Source organism: Pleurodeles waltl, chromosome 1_2 (assembly GCF_031143425.1).
Source record: "Pleurodeles waltl isolate 20211129_DDA chromosome 1_2, aPleWal1.hap1.20221129, whole genome shotgun sequence".
Classification (NCBI taxonomy): domain Eukaryota; kingdom Metazoa; phylum Chordata; class Amphibia; order Caudata; family Salamandridae; genus Pleurodeles; species Pleurodeles waltl.
The window spans coordinates 477661166-477673969 of record NC_090437.1 but is presented as its reverse complement, the minus strand read 5'-3'; the positions used below and the strand labels follow the sequence as shown (position 1 = coordinate 477673969).

At 44.9% G+C, this 12804-nt stretch overlaps 1 protein-coding gene across 1 annotated transcript in view; it reads right to left on the bottom strand.

Moving 5' to 3' along the window:
- LOC138301053 (caspase-6-like) overlaps positions 1-12804 on the bottom strand; it is a 130990-nt gene that overhangs the window by 79672 nt on the left and 38514 nt on the right. The window contains exons 3-4 of the mRNA XM_069241101.1: positions 3970-4006; positions 768-917 (exon numbers count right to left, since the gene is read on the bottom strand). Coding sequence (XP_069097202.1) covers positions 768-917; positions 3970-4006 — 187 coding nt within the window. The remainder of the gene's footprint in view (positions 1-767; positions 918-3969; positions 4007-12804) is intronic.

Sequence of the window (12804 nt, the reverse complement as noted above, 5' to 3'; positions counted from 1 at the left end):
AGCCCGCTGCAAAAGTGGATACTGAGACTGAGTTATAATGACACTCTCCCACCTCATGATAATCGATATTGGGTGCTCTGTATGATTTCAGGGAAAAAACAAAACAGAGCTCCACAGACAGAAGACGAATCTGGATTGGGAAAACTCCACTGTGGAGACTATTTTCTACTGGGATAAGGTCCCTTGTCCAGTCTTTTTCTAATCATCTAGGGACATTCTCAGGACAATCGTAGGACCTTCCTTTGGGGTTGCTTTGACGGCGTAGTACCACTGGTTTGAACCTCTTGGAGCTTCACTGGTGTGTGAATAGCAAATTTATTTGAATTTCTATTAAGCAACTCTTGCAGACTCTCCACCATGTAACAGTACAGTCCCTTCTCCAAGAGAGCTGTCATAGGCACTATGCCCACATGTATACCGGCCAGACTCTACCTGTCAGGTAACCTTGTCAATAAACATGGTCCTGGGCGCACGTGCCTCACTCCTATTCTGCAACTAACCATGTGTACTGCAGCCCAGCGTGCTCTGCACAGGACACTTTACCCGCCAGCACATTATTTTTAATCTTTAGTACCGAGTCCTTGTCCTAGATCAACCTGTAGAGTCTTGATAAAGAAAAAAAATGCTGTGTGGGCAGCAACTGATTGCTTTTTTGGTTCTTCTTCTTTCAGCAGGTAAGACAAGCTGCAGTGACCTCTTGACAAGAGCCTTGGCACGTATTTTTTCCACTAATTAGGCACTGGTTTTATTATTTTGTCAAGCCTTACCTTTTTCGGAGGTTGTCTCTGTCAGCATTGGTGCCGTGTCTCACGGGCATTGTTTGGAGCCAATGGAACCACTCGTGGTTGAAGATCAGAGCCACCCCTCTTCTCCTATTGTTCATTTTGTACGCTTCTGCAGGATCAAAGCAGTCACATCTTTGGTGGAAAATAAATGAAAGATGACAAAAATGTACATTAATTTGATTTCAATTTACATTAACATAACCGTTTGATTTATAATGAGTCAATGTCCCACCCTCATACAAGTGGAGCTACCCCCTGGTCATTTCTAGTAGCACACCCAGTATCAAGGCATGGTCCTATCAGTATTGGTATTACTGTTCAAGAGGTAATGTTCAGTTACTTACCAGTAATCTTCATTAACCCGATTAGGGATCTTTCTCATCCCAGTCCTCATTTAGTAACGAATGGGACGAGGAGGATCACATGAGGGGGATACTGCTGACCAGCACCTCTTCCTGATATGTCACGCCTATTTGTTGACTGCTTCGGGAAGTACGAGGGCTTCAGTACAGGCATGCGAGATCAGTAGAAAGTATTTGTTTCCATGAGAATTATACTGCCTATACTTTAAAAGTGTGGCGATGCTGCCTTCTGTAATCCCTCACTGCTTCTCCCTACCACCTCAGGGAACAAGGAATAAGCCAGATTCTATGGAAAAGTAATTTATTCACAGGCAGCGTGAACTCATTAAGAATACTCCTTCAGCTATAGTCTCCAGTATAGGCCTCAGTAAGCCGTTGCATGTAACAACACATATGGAAATGCAGCATTCTAGTTCTTAATTGTTGCCCATGCCACACAGACACAATACCCTCTCCTGAATCTGGCAAGTAAGGACTTAAGGCTTTATTTAAGGTTTGGCAGAGGGGATACTCTGTCGCAAACATGGAATATGTGTCGCCCACTGTATTACAAGAGATTATGGCCCTCATTATGATCTCAGCGGTAAAAACCGCCGAGATCAGCGCTGGCGGTCAACAGAAGACCTCCAGTGCGACTAACGCCGGCCATATAATGTTTTCCCTGCCGGCCCAGCAGGGAAAAGGGTGGTAACATTGACAGCAGCTTCAAATGGAGCCGCTGTCAAAGTTTGTGTCCAGCGGGTCCAGCAGCAACCGTCGCGCAGATCACTGCTTGTAAATCGGGCAGTGACCTGCGCGAAGGGGCGCTGCACAGGGGCCCCTGCACTGCCCATACCAAGTGCATGGGCAGTATAGGGGTCCCCAGGGGGGCCCCTGAACACCCCTTCCGCCAGCCTTTGGGAAAGGCTGGTGGAAAAAAGGGATCATTATCCAAAGGGCAGTGCTGCTTACAGCGCTGCCCTGTCGGACAATGACTTCCTCCACCATCAGACTGCCTGTCGGCGGTAGTCTGGTGGTAGAGGAGGCCGCCACAGGCAGCCCTACCTGTGTGCATTAAATGGCGGTTCAGACTGCCGTGCCGGTGGCGGTCTTTGCCGCCGCCGGCATGGCGGTCTGAACCGCCGGTGGTTCATAATGACCCCCTATATTCTTATACCCTATAGCATTTGTATTGCGGTGGACAGCATATGTGTCACATTTGGACTGAATATGTAGTCCGCCCAGCTCTAAATAAAGCCCACAGTTTCCCCCATGAGTTTCTTCAAATGTATATATCAATATTTTTGTGAACTGTTCAATTGAAAAAAAGTTTCTACATTCTTCCATAGCTTTATTTAAGACTATGCCCTGCTTTACAGGTTTCCTTGGCAGTCATGGCATATGTCTGCTGTCAGTAATCAATCATCCATTAGACCAGGAGCAGTAATTGCCACACTGTTGTACCCACCCATGTGTTGGCAGAACCAATTTCCAGTTTTCTCCCTTGGACTTACCTGTAGCAGATTGTTTACAGCCAAACATAACACTAGTCACTTAAAATGTGCACAGCAAGGAGCCGCACAGCCTATCAGACCCTGTTCATATATCGGAAGCAAACGGTGTGATGGCTTTTCAAAGAAATCACTGCGGTGGTAAAACTGCCGGCCAATGAGGTTGGGCTAACGTATATAATTCTCCACCCTTTTAACAACTTTCTACCACGTAACACGTAATTTACATAATGGGGTGTTTTTATCCCCTATGTTTTTCAGCGGAGCCAACATTAATTAAGTAGTAGGAATTTAATAATCCGTGTTAAAATAGATGAAGCTTTAGAATTCTGGAGCTTGGAGGGAACCTATCCAAATCAGCATCATTGTAATACTTTCATCTCCGGTAGGTTGGTGTAACTCATAGCTGTCTTCTACATATTGGTCCCATTCCAAACAGCATGAACACCAGGCCCGAACATGTCTACTCACCGAATATTGCAATCCAGACTCGTTTTCAAGATATAAATACAATTTGTTATAATTAACATCAGTAGGGGCTATCAGCATATGCATATTTTTTGGTCATTCCGACAACCCAACTGGTTTATGTGTTGATTTCATAAGCACAGCCTTAATAAACACTCACATCAAGCACTTTTTAGTGGGAGAATGGTGACTCGAGATATTAGTGTGGAACAGTGATTTTTAACCTTTTTGCTTCAGTGGACCCCCCAGCTCTAAATCACTTCTGTAAGCTGTGGACCCCTGCCTGACCAATTTCTACGATTTGAACCTTAATAAATTTACAAATATTCAGAAATAAGTATACCTCAAACAAATACAGAAAATATGAAATATTTCTTTTTATTCACAAACACAAAACGTGCAGATATCGAAGTTTTAATGGGAACTTTGAAGCTTTTCAAAATGTAGTTTTATTTTTAAAAGATGAAGTGATATGCTGTACTCTACTGTACCATTATTTTAGTTTTAACACATATTCCATTTTTTGTCAGAGCATACAAGAATCTCAATTGAGGCCCTAAATCCTCAATGCTACATTCCGTTTGCTGAGGTTGTACTACTGTCACGTATCAAGTTAAGAATATCAACTTAATTTTAAGGTTCCAATTTCATTTCCTGAACATAAGCAGTGTTTAAGGTTTTACATTTTGCCTTTTTTTAAATAGACATAATCTATTAATCTGCTATTATTATTTCATTTCAAGTCGCGGCCCCCCTGAGTAGGAGTTGTTTTATCAAATTGTGATATTGAAGCTAAAGATTGTACAACAAACCGTAATGCACAGGCAAAAAAATGCTAACATAGTTTAACGAAGCACCTCTTACCTAGCATCAACTGTGTCTGTTTCATTAAAGCTGCCATCTGCAACCAGGAAAAGTAAGGAAGACGATTACAACTCTGCAGTCTGATGCTCCAAACCATTTCATGACATAATTCAGCACCATGAGGCGACATATATCAAGTGGTGAACTAAAATCTCATTACATTTAGTCTAATGGGAAGCATTTATCTAGTAAAAGGTCCACACAATCACTACTGGTGAATCAGCTTCATTTATGATACATTCATAAACAGGCACTCACCAGTCTACTTACTCTGGTTTACTTATGCACGAGGGATCCTGCACTCTCCATCAGAGCGCTCTGCACGAGATGGTGAAGAAGCAGCAAGAGGGACATGGGAGCATTAACAACCAGGCTACAATGAGTGTCTAGCTGGGGCAGCTACAAGAGGAATGTTATGGGAGGAAAGAAACTGGCAAGGAGACCTATTTTTTAATTTAAGTTGTGAGTTCTGTAGTGAGATGAAGTGCGGTATATCCTTCCAGGGGGAATGGACACCTCCAGAAGTGACTCTTTGAAACTGGATGAGGCCGTTCTTGTTGCATAGGAACAGGGTGTTGCCTAATGCAGCTTTAGTTTTACTGATGAAAGGGTCTCAGTCCATGGACATCCTGGAAAATCAAGATTTGCATCAAAATGTATTTACTCCTGCACTGTAGCTAATGGAGACAATGGCCAATGGGAGCGCACCACATCGATTACAAGGAAGAAACTACTAATGCGGCATTGCTTTGGATAATTTTCAGTTGGTCAATAAGTCCATGTAGTAACATGTAGCAGACAGGGACTAATCAAAGCTTGGACCATGGTTTGTGAGATCAAGGAAAACAGGGAGGTTCTCAGCTAGACAGCGAAGCTGCTGGAGAAGAGTTAACCTTCTGGCAGAGCTGGACATCAAGGACATCAACCGTCCTGTTCCACGACACAGAAATACCTTAGCTTTCATTTATTTATAACTAAATCATACAGTCCACTTTTCTCTACATCACATGAATCATAATCTATGTTCCTTTATATCACACCAACTGATCCATAGGGCATAATCCTCCTTCCTTCATATCATAACAGTCTCTTGCAATCTCACAGCCGTGACATAGGCCACAATCCACATTACTTCATGTCTCAAGAGTTGTTGAGATATGTTAAAAAAGAACGAACACTAACTTGTTTCTGGATCAAAAGAACCTTATGAAAAGAACTGGACTTTTATTTAACTTTAGATATTTGGCTATTGCTTCACCCTGATGGGTGAAATAAATAAGGAGCTTATGATAAGGAGGTTATGATAAAAAAAGAAAAGCTTGTCTAATTTGTATGGTGCATGATTAAACTGTATAAAGCTTAGAATTAAAGATGTGTGGTTGAATGTAAGGTGCTGCCCACAGATTAAACAAATATAAACCAGAACACTATGGGGGCATTTTTGAATGAACTGGCACCTATTAAATAAGGGTTGGGCTATAATCTGATGACCCAGATTTTGAATAATATCAAGAGGGAAACTGGTTTTATAGTGCAGGAAATTGCACAATTGTTTGAAAAATGTTATATGTAATTTCGTTTTTTCCCAATATTTCTACGAAATGTAGTGATAAAATGTTGGTGCTATCAGAAGTGAAACATTTGAAGTAAGTATAGTCGTCATCAGTAGTCCGTAAAAAAAACAATACTTTTCTTTCAGAACAGACAGGTAGAAAAAAATAACACTATTACATATAACGTTGTTAATTAAAAAGGGTGAACTTGTCAATCTAATAAAGACTAGGCAGCGAGAAAACATGATTTGGAGAAAAGTTAATACAATTATCTAGTGTTTGAAAATAAGCGGTGCCTAACTGTAAATAATAGACTGCCAGGACAGTGCTGGTTATCCTCGAAAATTAAGTTGTAAGGAGAGAAGCATTAGTCAAAACTATAGTTTGTTTTTGCCATGTTCACCTTTAAGTGATGACGTTCATCCACCGTGGTTCAGTGGCAATCTGCGTATCTGTTTTTGCTTGAGAAATCAGGACTAGGGTCGGACACTGTCTATTGTCATCAGTGCATCCTCGGGAGATCATCATTCAATAACAAATTTTGTTTCTATTCGATGGAGGGGGCAACAGAATGGGAGCTTGTTAGGAGCAGAGGGCTTGCCCGGTCTCCCCCCGGGCTTATCAGGCAATGGTGAGAACCACGGAAGGCGAATCCAATTGGCTGGGTTACCGGATGGGGTGGGCTTTATGGGTGGGGTTATATAAGATGTGGGCAGGGTGTGGGCGGCCTCTTTGGCTGTTGTCACACCCAGGAGGCGGTACTGTTTTTTGGGACAGTGGTTATTGGAGTTTAATTTTAAAATTGCGAGGTGCTTTTGGGTTGTTGTTATTAGAGGGATTATGCAACCTAGCAAGGTAGTGCAGGCTTTGAAGGTGTTGCAGGAGGAGGGGAGGGAGGATTTGCTAAAGGATGGGGTTCTAGAACAAGCGTGGGTGGGGCTGAGAAGAACGAAGAGATCATCTGCTGAAGGAGTGACAGCAGCAATTTTGGTGTGCGCGTCACCGGAGCAGAGTCCAAAAAAGTTTAAGAAATTCAAATCGAAAAGCGTTTCTGGTCGTAAGGTGTCGGTTTTTCCAGAATGCACTGTGGAGTTGGTGGGGGAAAGTTCAGTGGACTTACCTGTTGTGCACCCCGTTCGTCGGGGTGGCGCACGTTTTGCTAGGCGTTCTGGGGCCTCCTTTCGGCAAAGGGTTGCGACGGTTGGAAGAGGGACGATGCCTGTTGGTGCGGTGGCTGATGCTGGCCAGGTGGGGGTGCTCGGTTCCTGAGCGCACCCGTTGAAGAGTCAATGCTCACCTCATGCTGCGGTGTCTGTTGTGGGCCAGGCGGGGGCGTCGTCAGTTGGCGCGCATGCGTTTAAACGCAGACGCGCGTCCAGAAAATGCACACAACAAGCTCCATCCGCTGTAGAAAGTGACGCGGAGCGGGTGGAGCTCGTATTAGATGAAAGGACCTTCGGTGGGGCAACCAATATGGCGGTGCCCTCGGAAAGTTCTGAATTTCTGACAGTCGAGGTCGACAGGCAGCAGTTAAGTGGTGGGGATGATCCAGCGACGTTTCCTGATATGGAAGTTGTAGTTATTGATTCGGATGAAGAAAGAGATGAAGGTAAGACTGCAGATAGGGAGGCTGGGCGAAGGGTGGATTTTGCATCTGCAAGTTTTAGAGGTACGGGTGGTAGGATGATTCAGTGGGTGCCAAGGGTGACTAGTCCCATGCTTCGTAGAGTTCAGGAGTGGGAGGTTGACAATCAGTCGGTCTTTAGGGCTGGCGAACAGGTGGAATTTGTGGATGATAATGGGGTAGTGCTTAGGGGCACTATTTGTGGTACGGCTATGGAGAATGGTAGGCCAGGTACGGCTCAAATTAGGTTAGATTTTTGGCAGCCAAGTCAAGGTGCGTACCGGCCTGGGTGTGATAGTCCTCAGGTTTTTGGCGGACATGAGGTTTTTACAGCGAACCAGCAGTTGGGGCGGCCGTCTGGTTTACAGCAAGTACCGGTGGGGGTCAGGGCACCCTCAGGACACCGGGATGAAGGGAGGGTGAAACCCAGAGCGGTTCACCTGACATTGAGGGAGGCAGCGGTTCGAGGAAGTGGATCTTTGGATCTTAACTTTGGTTTCATTGGAAGCATTTCTGCTAGCCAGGGCGCTAGTTCACGCTTGGAAATCGGAGAGGAGTCTTTGGACTATGATGAAGAGGATCTAGTGCATGGGATGCAGTCGATTGCCACAGTGGAGAAGTCTAAGACGGGCAGGCGGACGGTCCAGGACGATCGTCTTTCGTGTCGTCAGCGAGAGATGGCTGGAAATTTGCTTAGAGGTGAGGTTTATGGTTATGAGGCAGGGATGGTTGGGGTTGGTTTTGGGGGTAACGCGGTTGAGGTACAAGGTAAAGACAATGTTGATGTTGCTATTCAGGTGAGTGTTGGGGATGGGGCAGAGACAGGTAAGTTGGAATCTTCTCAGGGTGTGGCGGATGCGGTTACAGGTAAGTTAGAAGTCGCTCAGGTAAGTGCGGGGCAGTCGGATTTGAGTGCTTCTGTTGGGGAGGCTGTTCAGGGCGGGACTAAAGCTAAAAAATTGCCTTATATGGGAGTGTCGATGCCTTTGGGGGCGCATCTCACTCAGAGTTTGAAGGAGAAGATATGGAGAGGCGAATTCATTGATGTTTTGAAATTGTTGCACAGGGAGGTGCAGGCAAAGGAGGGTTCAAAGGAGGAGGAATGGGAGCTGGCTCGTAGGCCTAGAGTCCCGACGACAATTGAAAATTGGACTTCTGCATTTTTGATCGATGCAAGTGTTTTGTGTGAGCATTTACCGGATAGTTGTGTGGCTCTGTTTAAATACATGGATGTTGTGAGACGAGCTCAGATGGATTATGGAGGATTCGGATGGTTTAGATATGACGAAGAATTTAGAGCGCGTAAAGCTATTTATCCAGAGAAAGTTTGGGGTGAAATTGACAACAAGTTATGGATGCAAAGGTTGAAAACTGCAAGGAATGCGCCTACGACGCATACGGCAAGTGGTCTACCTGTGCCGTACAAGCCCTTTCAGGGGCGGCCCATCCAATTTGGGGTGGGTTTTGGGCAAAGAGGGCAGTTCCCGCATAACAGGGCCTGCTGGTCATTTAACAGTGGAATGTGCAGTAGACAACAGTGTAAATTTCGGCACGATTGTTCCAACTGTGGGGGCAGGCACTAAGCGTACCAATGCTTTGGGGGGTTCAATTGGGCTTGGCAAGGAGCACAGGGCAGAGGAGCCGATAGAGGAAGGGCACATGGGCCGCAATTGGCAGGTAAATGGCCCTACTCTTATTAAGTTGGATGTGGTTGGTTATTGGTTACAATTTTATCCTCGGTTGGATGAAGCTAAAATCTTGTTGCGGGGGTTTCAGGAAGGTTTTAAATTATGTTATCAGGGTCCAAGGTTAAGGAGATGGGCGAACAATTTGAAGTCGGCGAGAGAGTTTCCAGAAGTGGTGAGGGCTAAGCTACAGAAAGGGGTTGGTTTTAGGCAGAATTGTGGGTCCTTTTCACAGCTGGCCATTACCTAATTTGACTATTTCACCTTTGGGAGTGGTCCCCAAGAAACAGCAAGGTGAATTTCGGCTTATTCACCATTTGTCTTGGCCAGCAGGAGCATCAGTTAATGATTTCATTGCGCCGGAGGATTCGGTGGTCCATTATGCATCGGTGGATTACGTGATTTCCTTAGTGAGAAGATGTGGGCGTGGCGCTGAAATGGCAAAATCAGATATTCAATCAGCATTTAGGCTTTTACCTGTTCATCCAGAGGATTTTTCATTTTTGGGCATGCAGTTTGAGGATGCCATCTATGTTGAGAGGATGTTACCGATGTGTTGTTCTGTATCTTGTTCTTTGTTTCAGATGTTAAGTACATTTTTGCAGTGGTTCTTACAGTATCAGTGTGGTTTTAAGTATGTTACACATTACTTGGATGATTTTTTGTTGGTTGGTAGGCCTCAGTCTGGTGAGTGTGGTAAGGCGTTGGTTGTTTTTGAGCAGATGATGGCCAATTTTGGGGTTCCATTGGCCCGTGAGAAGACTGAAGGGCCTTCAACATCTTTAAAGTTTTTGGGAATTGAATTGGACTCTGTAAAAATGGAAGTGAGGTTGCCACGCGAGAAGGTGCAGCAGTTGGTCTCTTTATTGGAGGAAGCGGTCAAGAAGCCGAAATTGGAGTTGCGTTGGGCGCAAAGTTTGCTGGTCCATTTGAATTTTGCTTGCAAGGTGGTGAGGGTTGGCAGAGCCGTTTACAGAAGACTGGGTTTTGCAATGCGAGGAGCGGTCTTACCGCATCATCACGTTCGGCTTCGGGCAAGTGTCAGAGAGGATTTGAGGATGTGGATTGTTTTTTTGCGGGAGTTTAATGGGGTCACCATGTTGGTAAATACGTCTGATTGGTTTTTGGCAAATTAATTTTTTTTCGGATGGCTCTGGAGCACATGGTTTTGTTCTTCTCTGGGACGGACATTGGGCAGCAGAGAGTTGGCCTTTGAGTTGGAAAAATGCTAAGCATAGCATTGCTTTTTTGGAATTGTTCCCGCTTGTTGTAGCATTGTCTATCTGGGGTCCCACGTTTGTGAATAGGAATGTTGTCTTCAATGTGGACAGTCAGTCTGTGGTTAATCTTGTTAATTAGCAGAGAGCAAAGGAATATGGAAGTGCTTAAGCTTTTGAGAGTTTTTCTGTTGAAATGTTTGGCATTTAATGTAACTTTCAATGCAAAATATGTTCCAGGAGTTAACAATGATGTTGCTAATGCGCTGTCTCGTTTCTAGTGGCAGAGATTCCGTGGGCTGGCACCAGGAGCGGATGTGCTGAAGACGGCGGTCCCCGGGGATTTGTGGGAATTTTGGAGTGTGAGGATGTTGGAGCTGGTCCAGCAGTCCATAGCTCCGTCTACGAGGAGGAGTTATGCTCAGGCCTGGTTGGAATTTTTTAATTCAGGTGCTGTTAAATGTGAGGGGGGTGTGGAGGTGTTTTGGAAAAGGAGAGAGGATGCGGTCCAGTTCATTAAGCAACAGATTGAGATGGGTTTATCTGCTGTTACCATATCAGGTAAGTTGTCAGGTATTTCTTTTTACGGGAAGTATTTTTGGGGATATGACCCTGTTGAGGGGGAGATTTGTAGGAGATTGATTTTGGGTTGGGCAAGGGAAGGGGGGGCGAGGATGGACCTCAGGCACCCTATAACATCACACTTTTTGCAGGAGTAGTTGGGGGTTTTGGATGAAGTTTGTTTTTCAGCTTGGGAGGTGAATTTGATGTCGCTTTGCATGTCCTGGCTTTTCCAAGGAGCATTTAGGGTTTCAGATCTTTTGGGAGTGAAAGGACATGAGGGCATTTTATCTTCGGATGTTCAGGTAAGGAATGGCGACATAGTTATATGGCTGCGAGCATCCAAAATGGATCAGTTGGGGAGGGGTCAAGAGGTTGTTTTGAGAGGTACTGGGACTCGCATTTACCCTTTTAGGCTTTGGTTTTCTTTTGCGAGCTGTTTGCCGGAGTTATCAAGCTTTGTATTCATACAGCAAGATGGTTCATTTTTAAGAGCTCATAAATTGCTTGCAGTTCTGAAAAAGTCAATTGGATTATTGGGTTTAGATCCTCAATGCTATGGGACTCATTCTTTCCGGATTGGTGCAGCTACTTAGGCAAAACGACTGGGCAAATTGGATGGATTGATTATGGGCATGGGGAGGTGGAAATCACAATGTTTTAAGCGTTATGTCAGGTTGGATAAATGATGGTATGCTTTAGCTTGTTGGTTAGGTCATAAGGGTTGGCGATTATGGTGCTAATTCTCTTTGTTCGGATTAATTACCTTTCTCCTTTCCCCACCCGTCCCCGCTTTTCCCCAATGACACTTGTTTTATTAAGATTTTTCATGTGTTTTTTTGCTGTTCTTTTGTAGGTTGTGTCGGGGGCCCGGATGGAGGCTGTTCTGTGTGGATAGTTGGGCACTCGTTTGTACGGTGGGCAGAGAAACAGGCATCCTCCAGGCATTTTGGAAAGCAATGGGTCTGGACGGGGCCAGAATTAAGATCAGTTGGGTGGGTAAGAGCGGCATGAGGTGGGGTGAGTTGTTGTATGTTCTTTCCAGGAGGCTTGAGCAAGGAGTTTGTCCAGATTTATTAATTATTCATTTGGGTGAGAATGATTTGGTGTCACTATCTGGTATTGGACTTTTGAAGGCTATGAAAATGGATTTGGTGAGGATAAAGGAATGTTGGGCAGGGACACATATAGTGTGGACTGGTCTGGTGCCATGGAGGGTTTGGAGAGGAGCATATTTGTTTACCGGGATAGAGAAACAGAGGAAGAAGGTGAATAGGGAAATGAGGAGTTTTTGTCAGGTTCAGGGGTTTTCTTTTCTGCATCATGAGAATATAGTCATGTCAGATTTGGAGTTGTTTCGGCAGGATGGTGTGCATTTGTCATTTATTGGTAATGAACATTATTTATTGGATCTTAGGATTATGATTGCAGATTTGTTGGGGGAGAGGCTTTGGGATCGTTAATTGCAAGTTTTTTGGGAGGGGCAGGAAAACGGCTAGTGGGTTTTCCTGTGTGGCGGGGATTTTCACATAAAGGCTTTGGGGGGGAAGGGGATGATGCGAAAAGATTAGAGGGCAGAGAGGTTTTCTCAAGGATCACAAGGGAGGAAAGGCAAGGGGAACTACAGAAGGTGGGCAGCAGGACAGATGGGTTATTGATTGATCAAGGGGTATTTGGGAGGGGCAAGTTTAGAGGGTGGGAGAGGGGTTAGGAGGAAATATTGTATTAGTGAGGTTTTGTAGTTTTGTTAGGCTTGATGCCAAGGTTAATGTTTATACCAGACCTGTACTATTAAAGCAGCCTTTTACCCCTAAGATGAGTTTCTGTGGTTTGTACGCTTTTCGCCCAATGGGGACTTGGGAGGAGCAGAGGGCTTGCCCAGTCTCCCCCGGAGCTTATTGGGTGATGGTGAGAGCCACGGAGGGCGAATCCAATTGGCTGGGTTACCGGATGGGGTGGGCTTTATGGGTGGGGTTATATAAGATGTGGGCAGGGTGTGGGCGGCCTCTTTGGCCGTTGTCACACCCAGGAGGTGGTACTGTTTTTTGGGCCCACCCACCCTCCCATAGTTTCATTGATTGTTTTTGTTTGGCATATTTACCTGGGTGTTTTTGTTGGTAGTGGTTTTTAGAGTTGTGGTCACCTTCTTGGTTGTTGTCTGGGCTTAAATAGGCTCTAATAAGACAGGTCTGTGG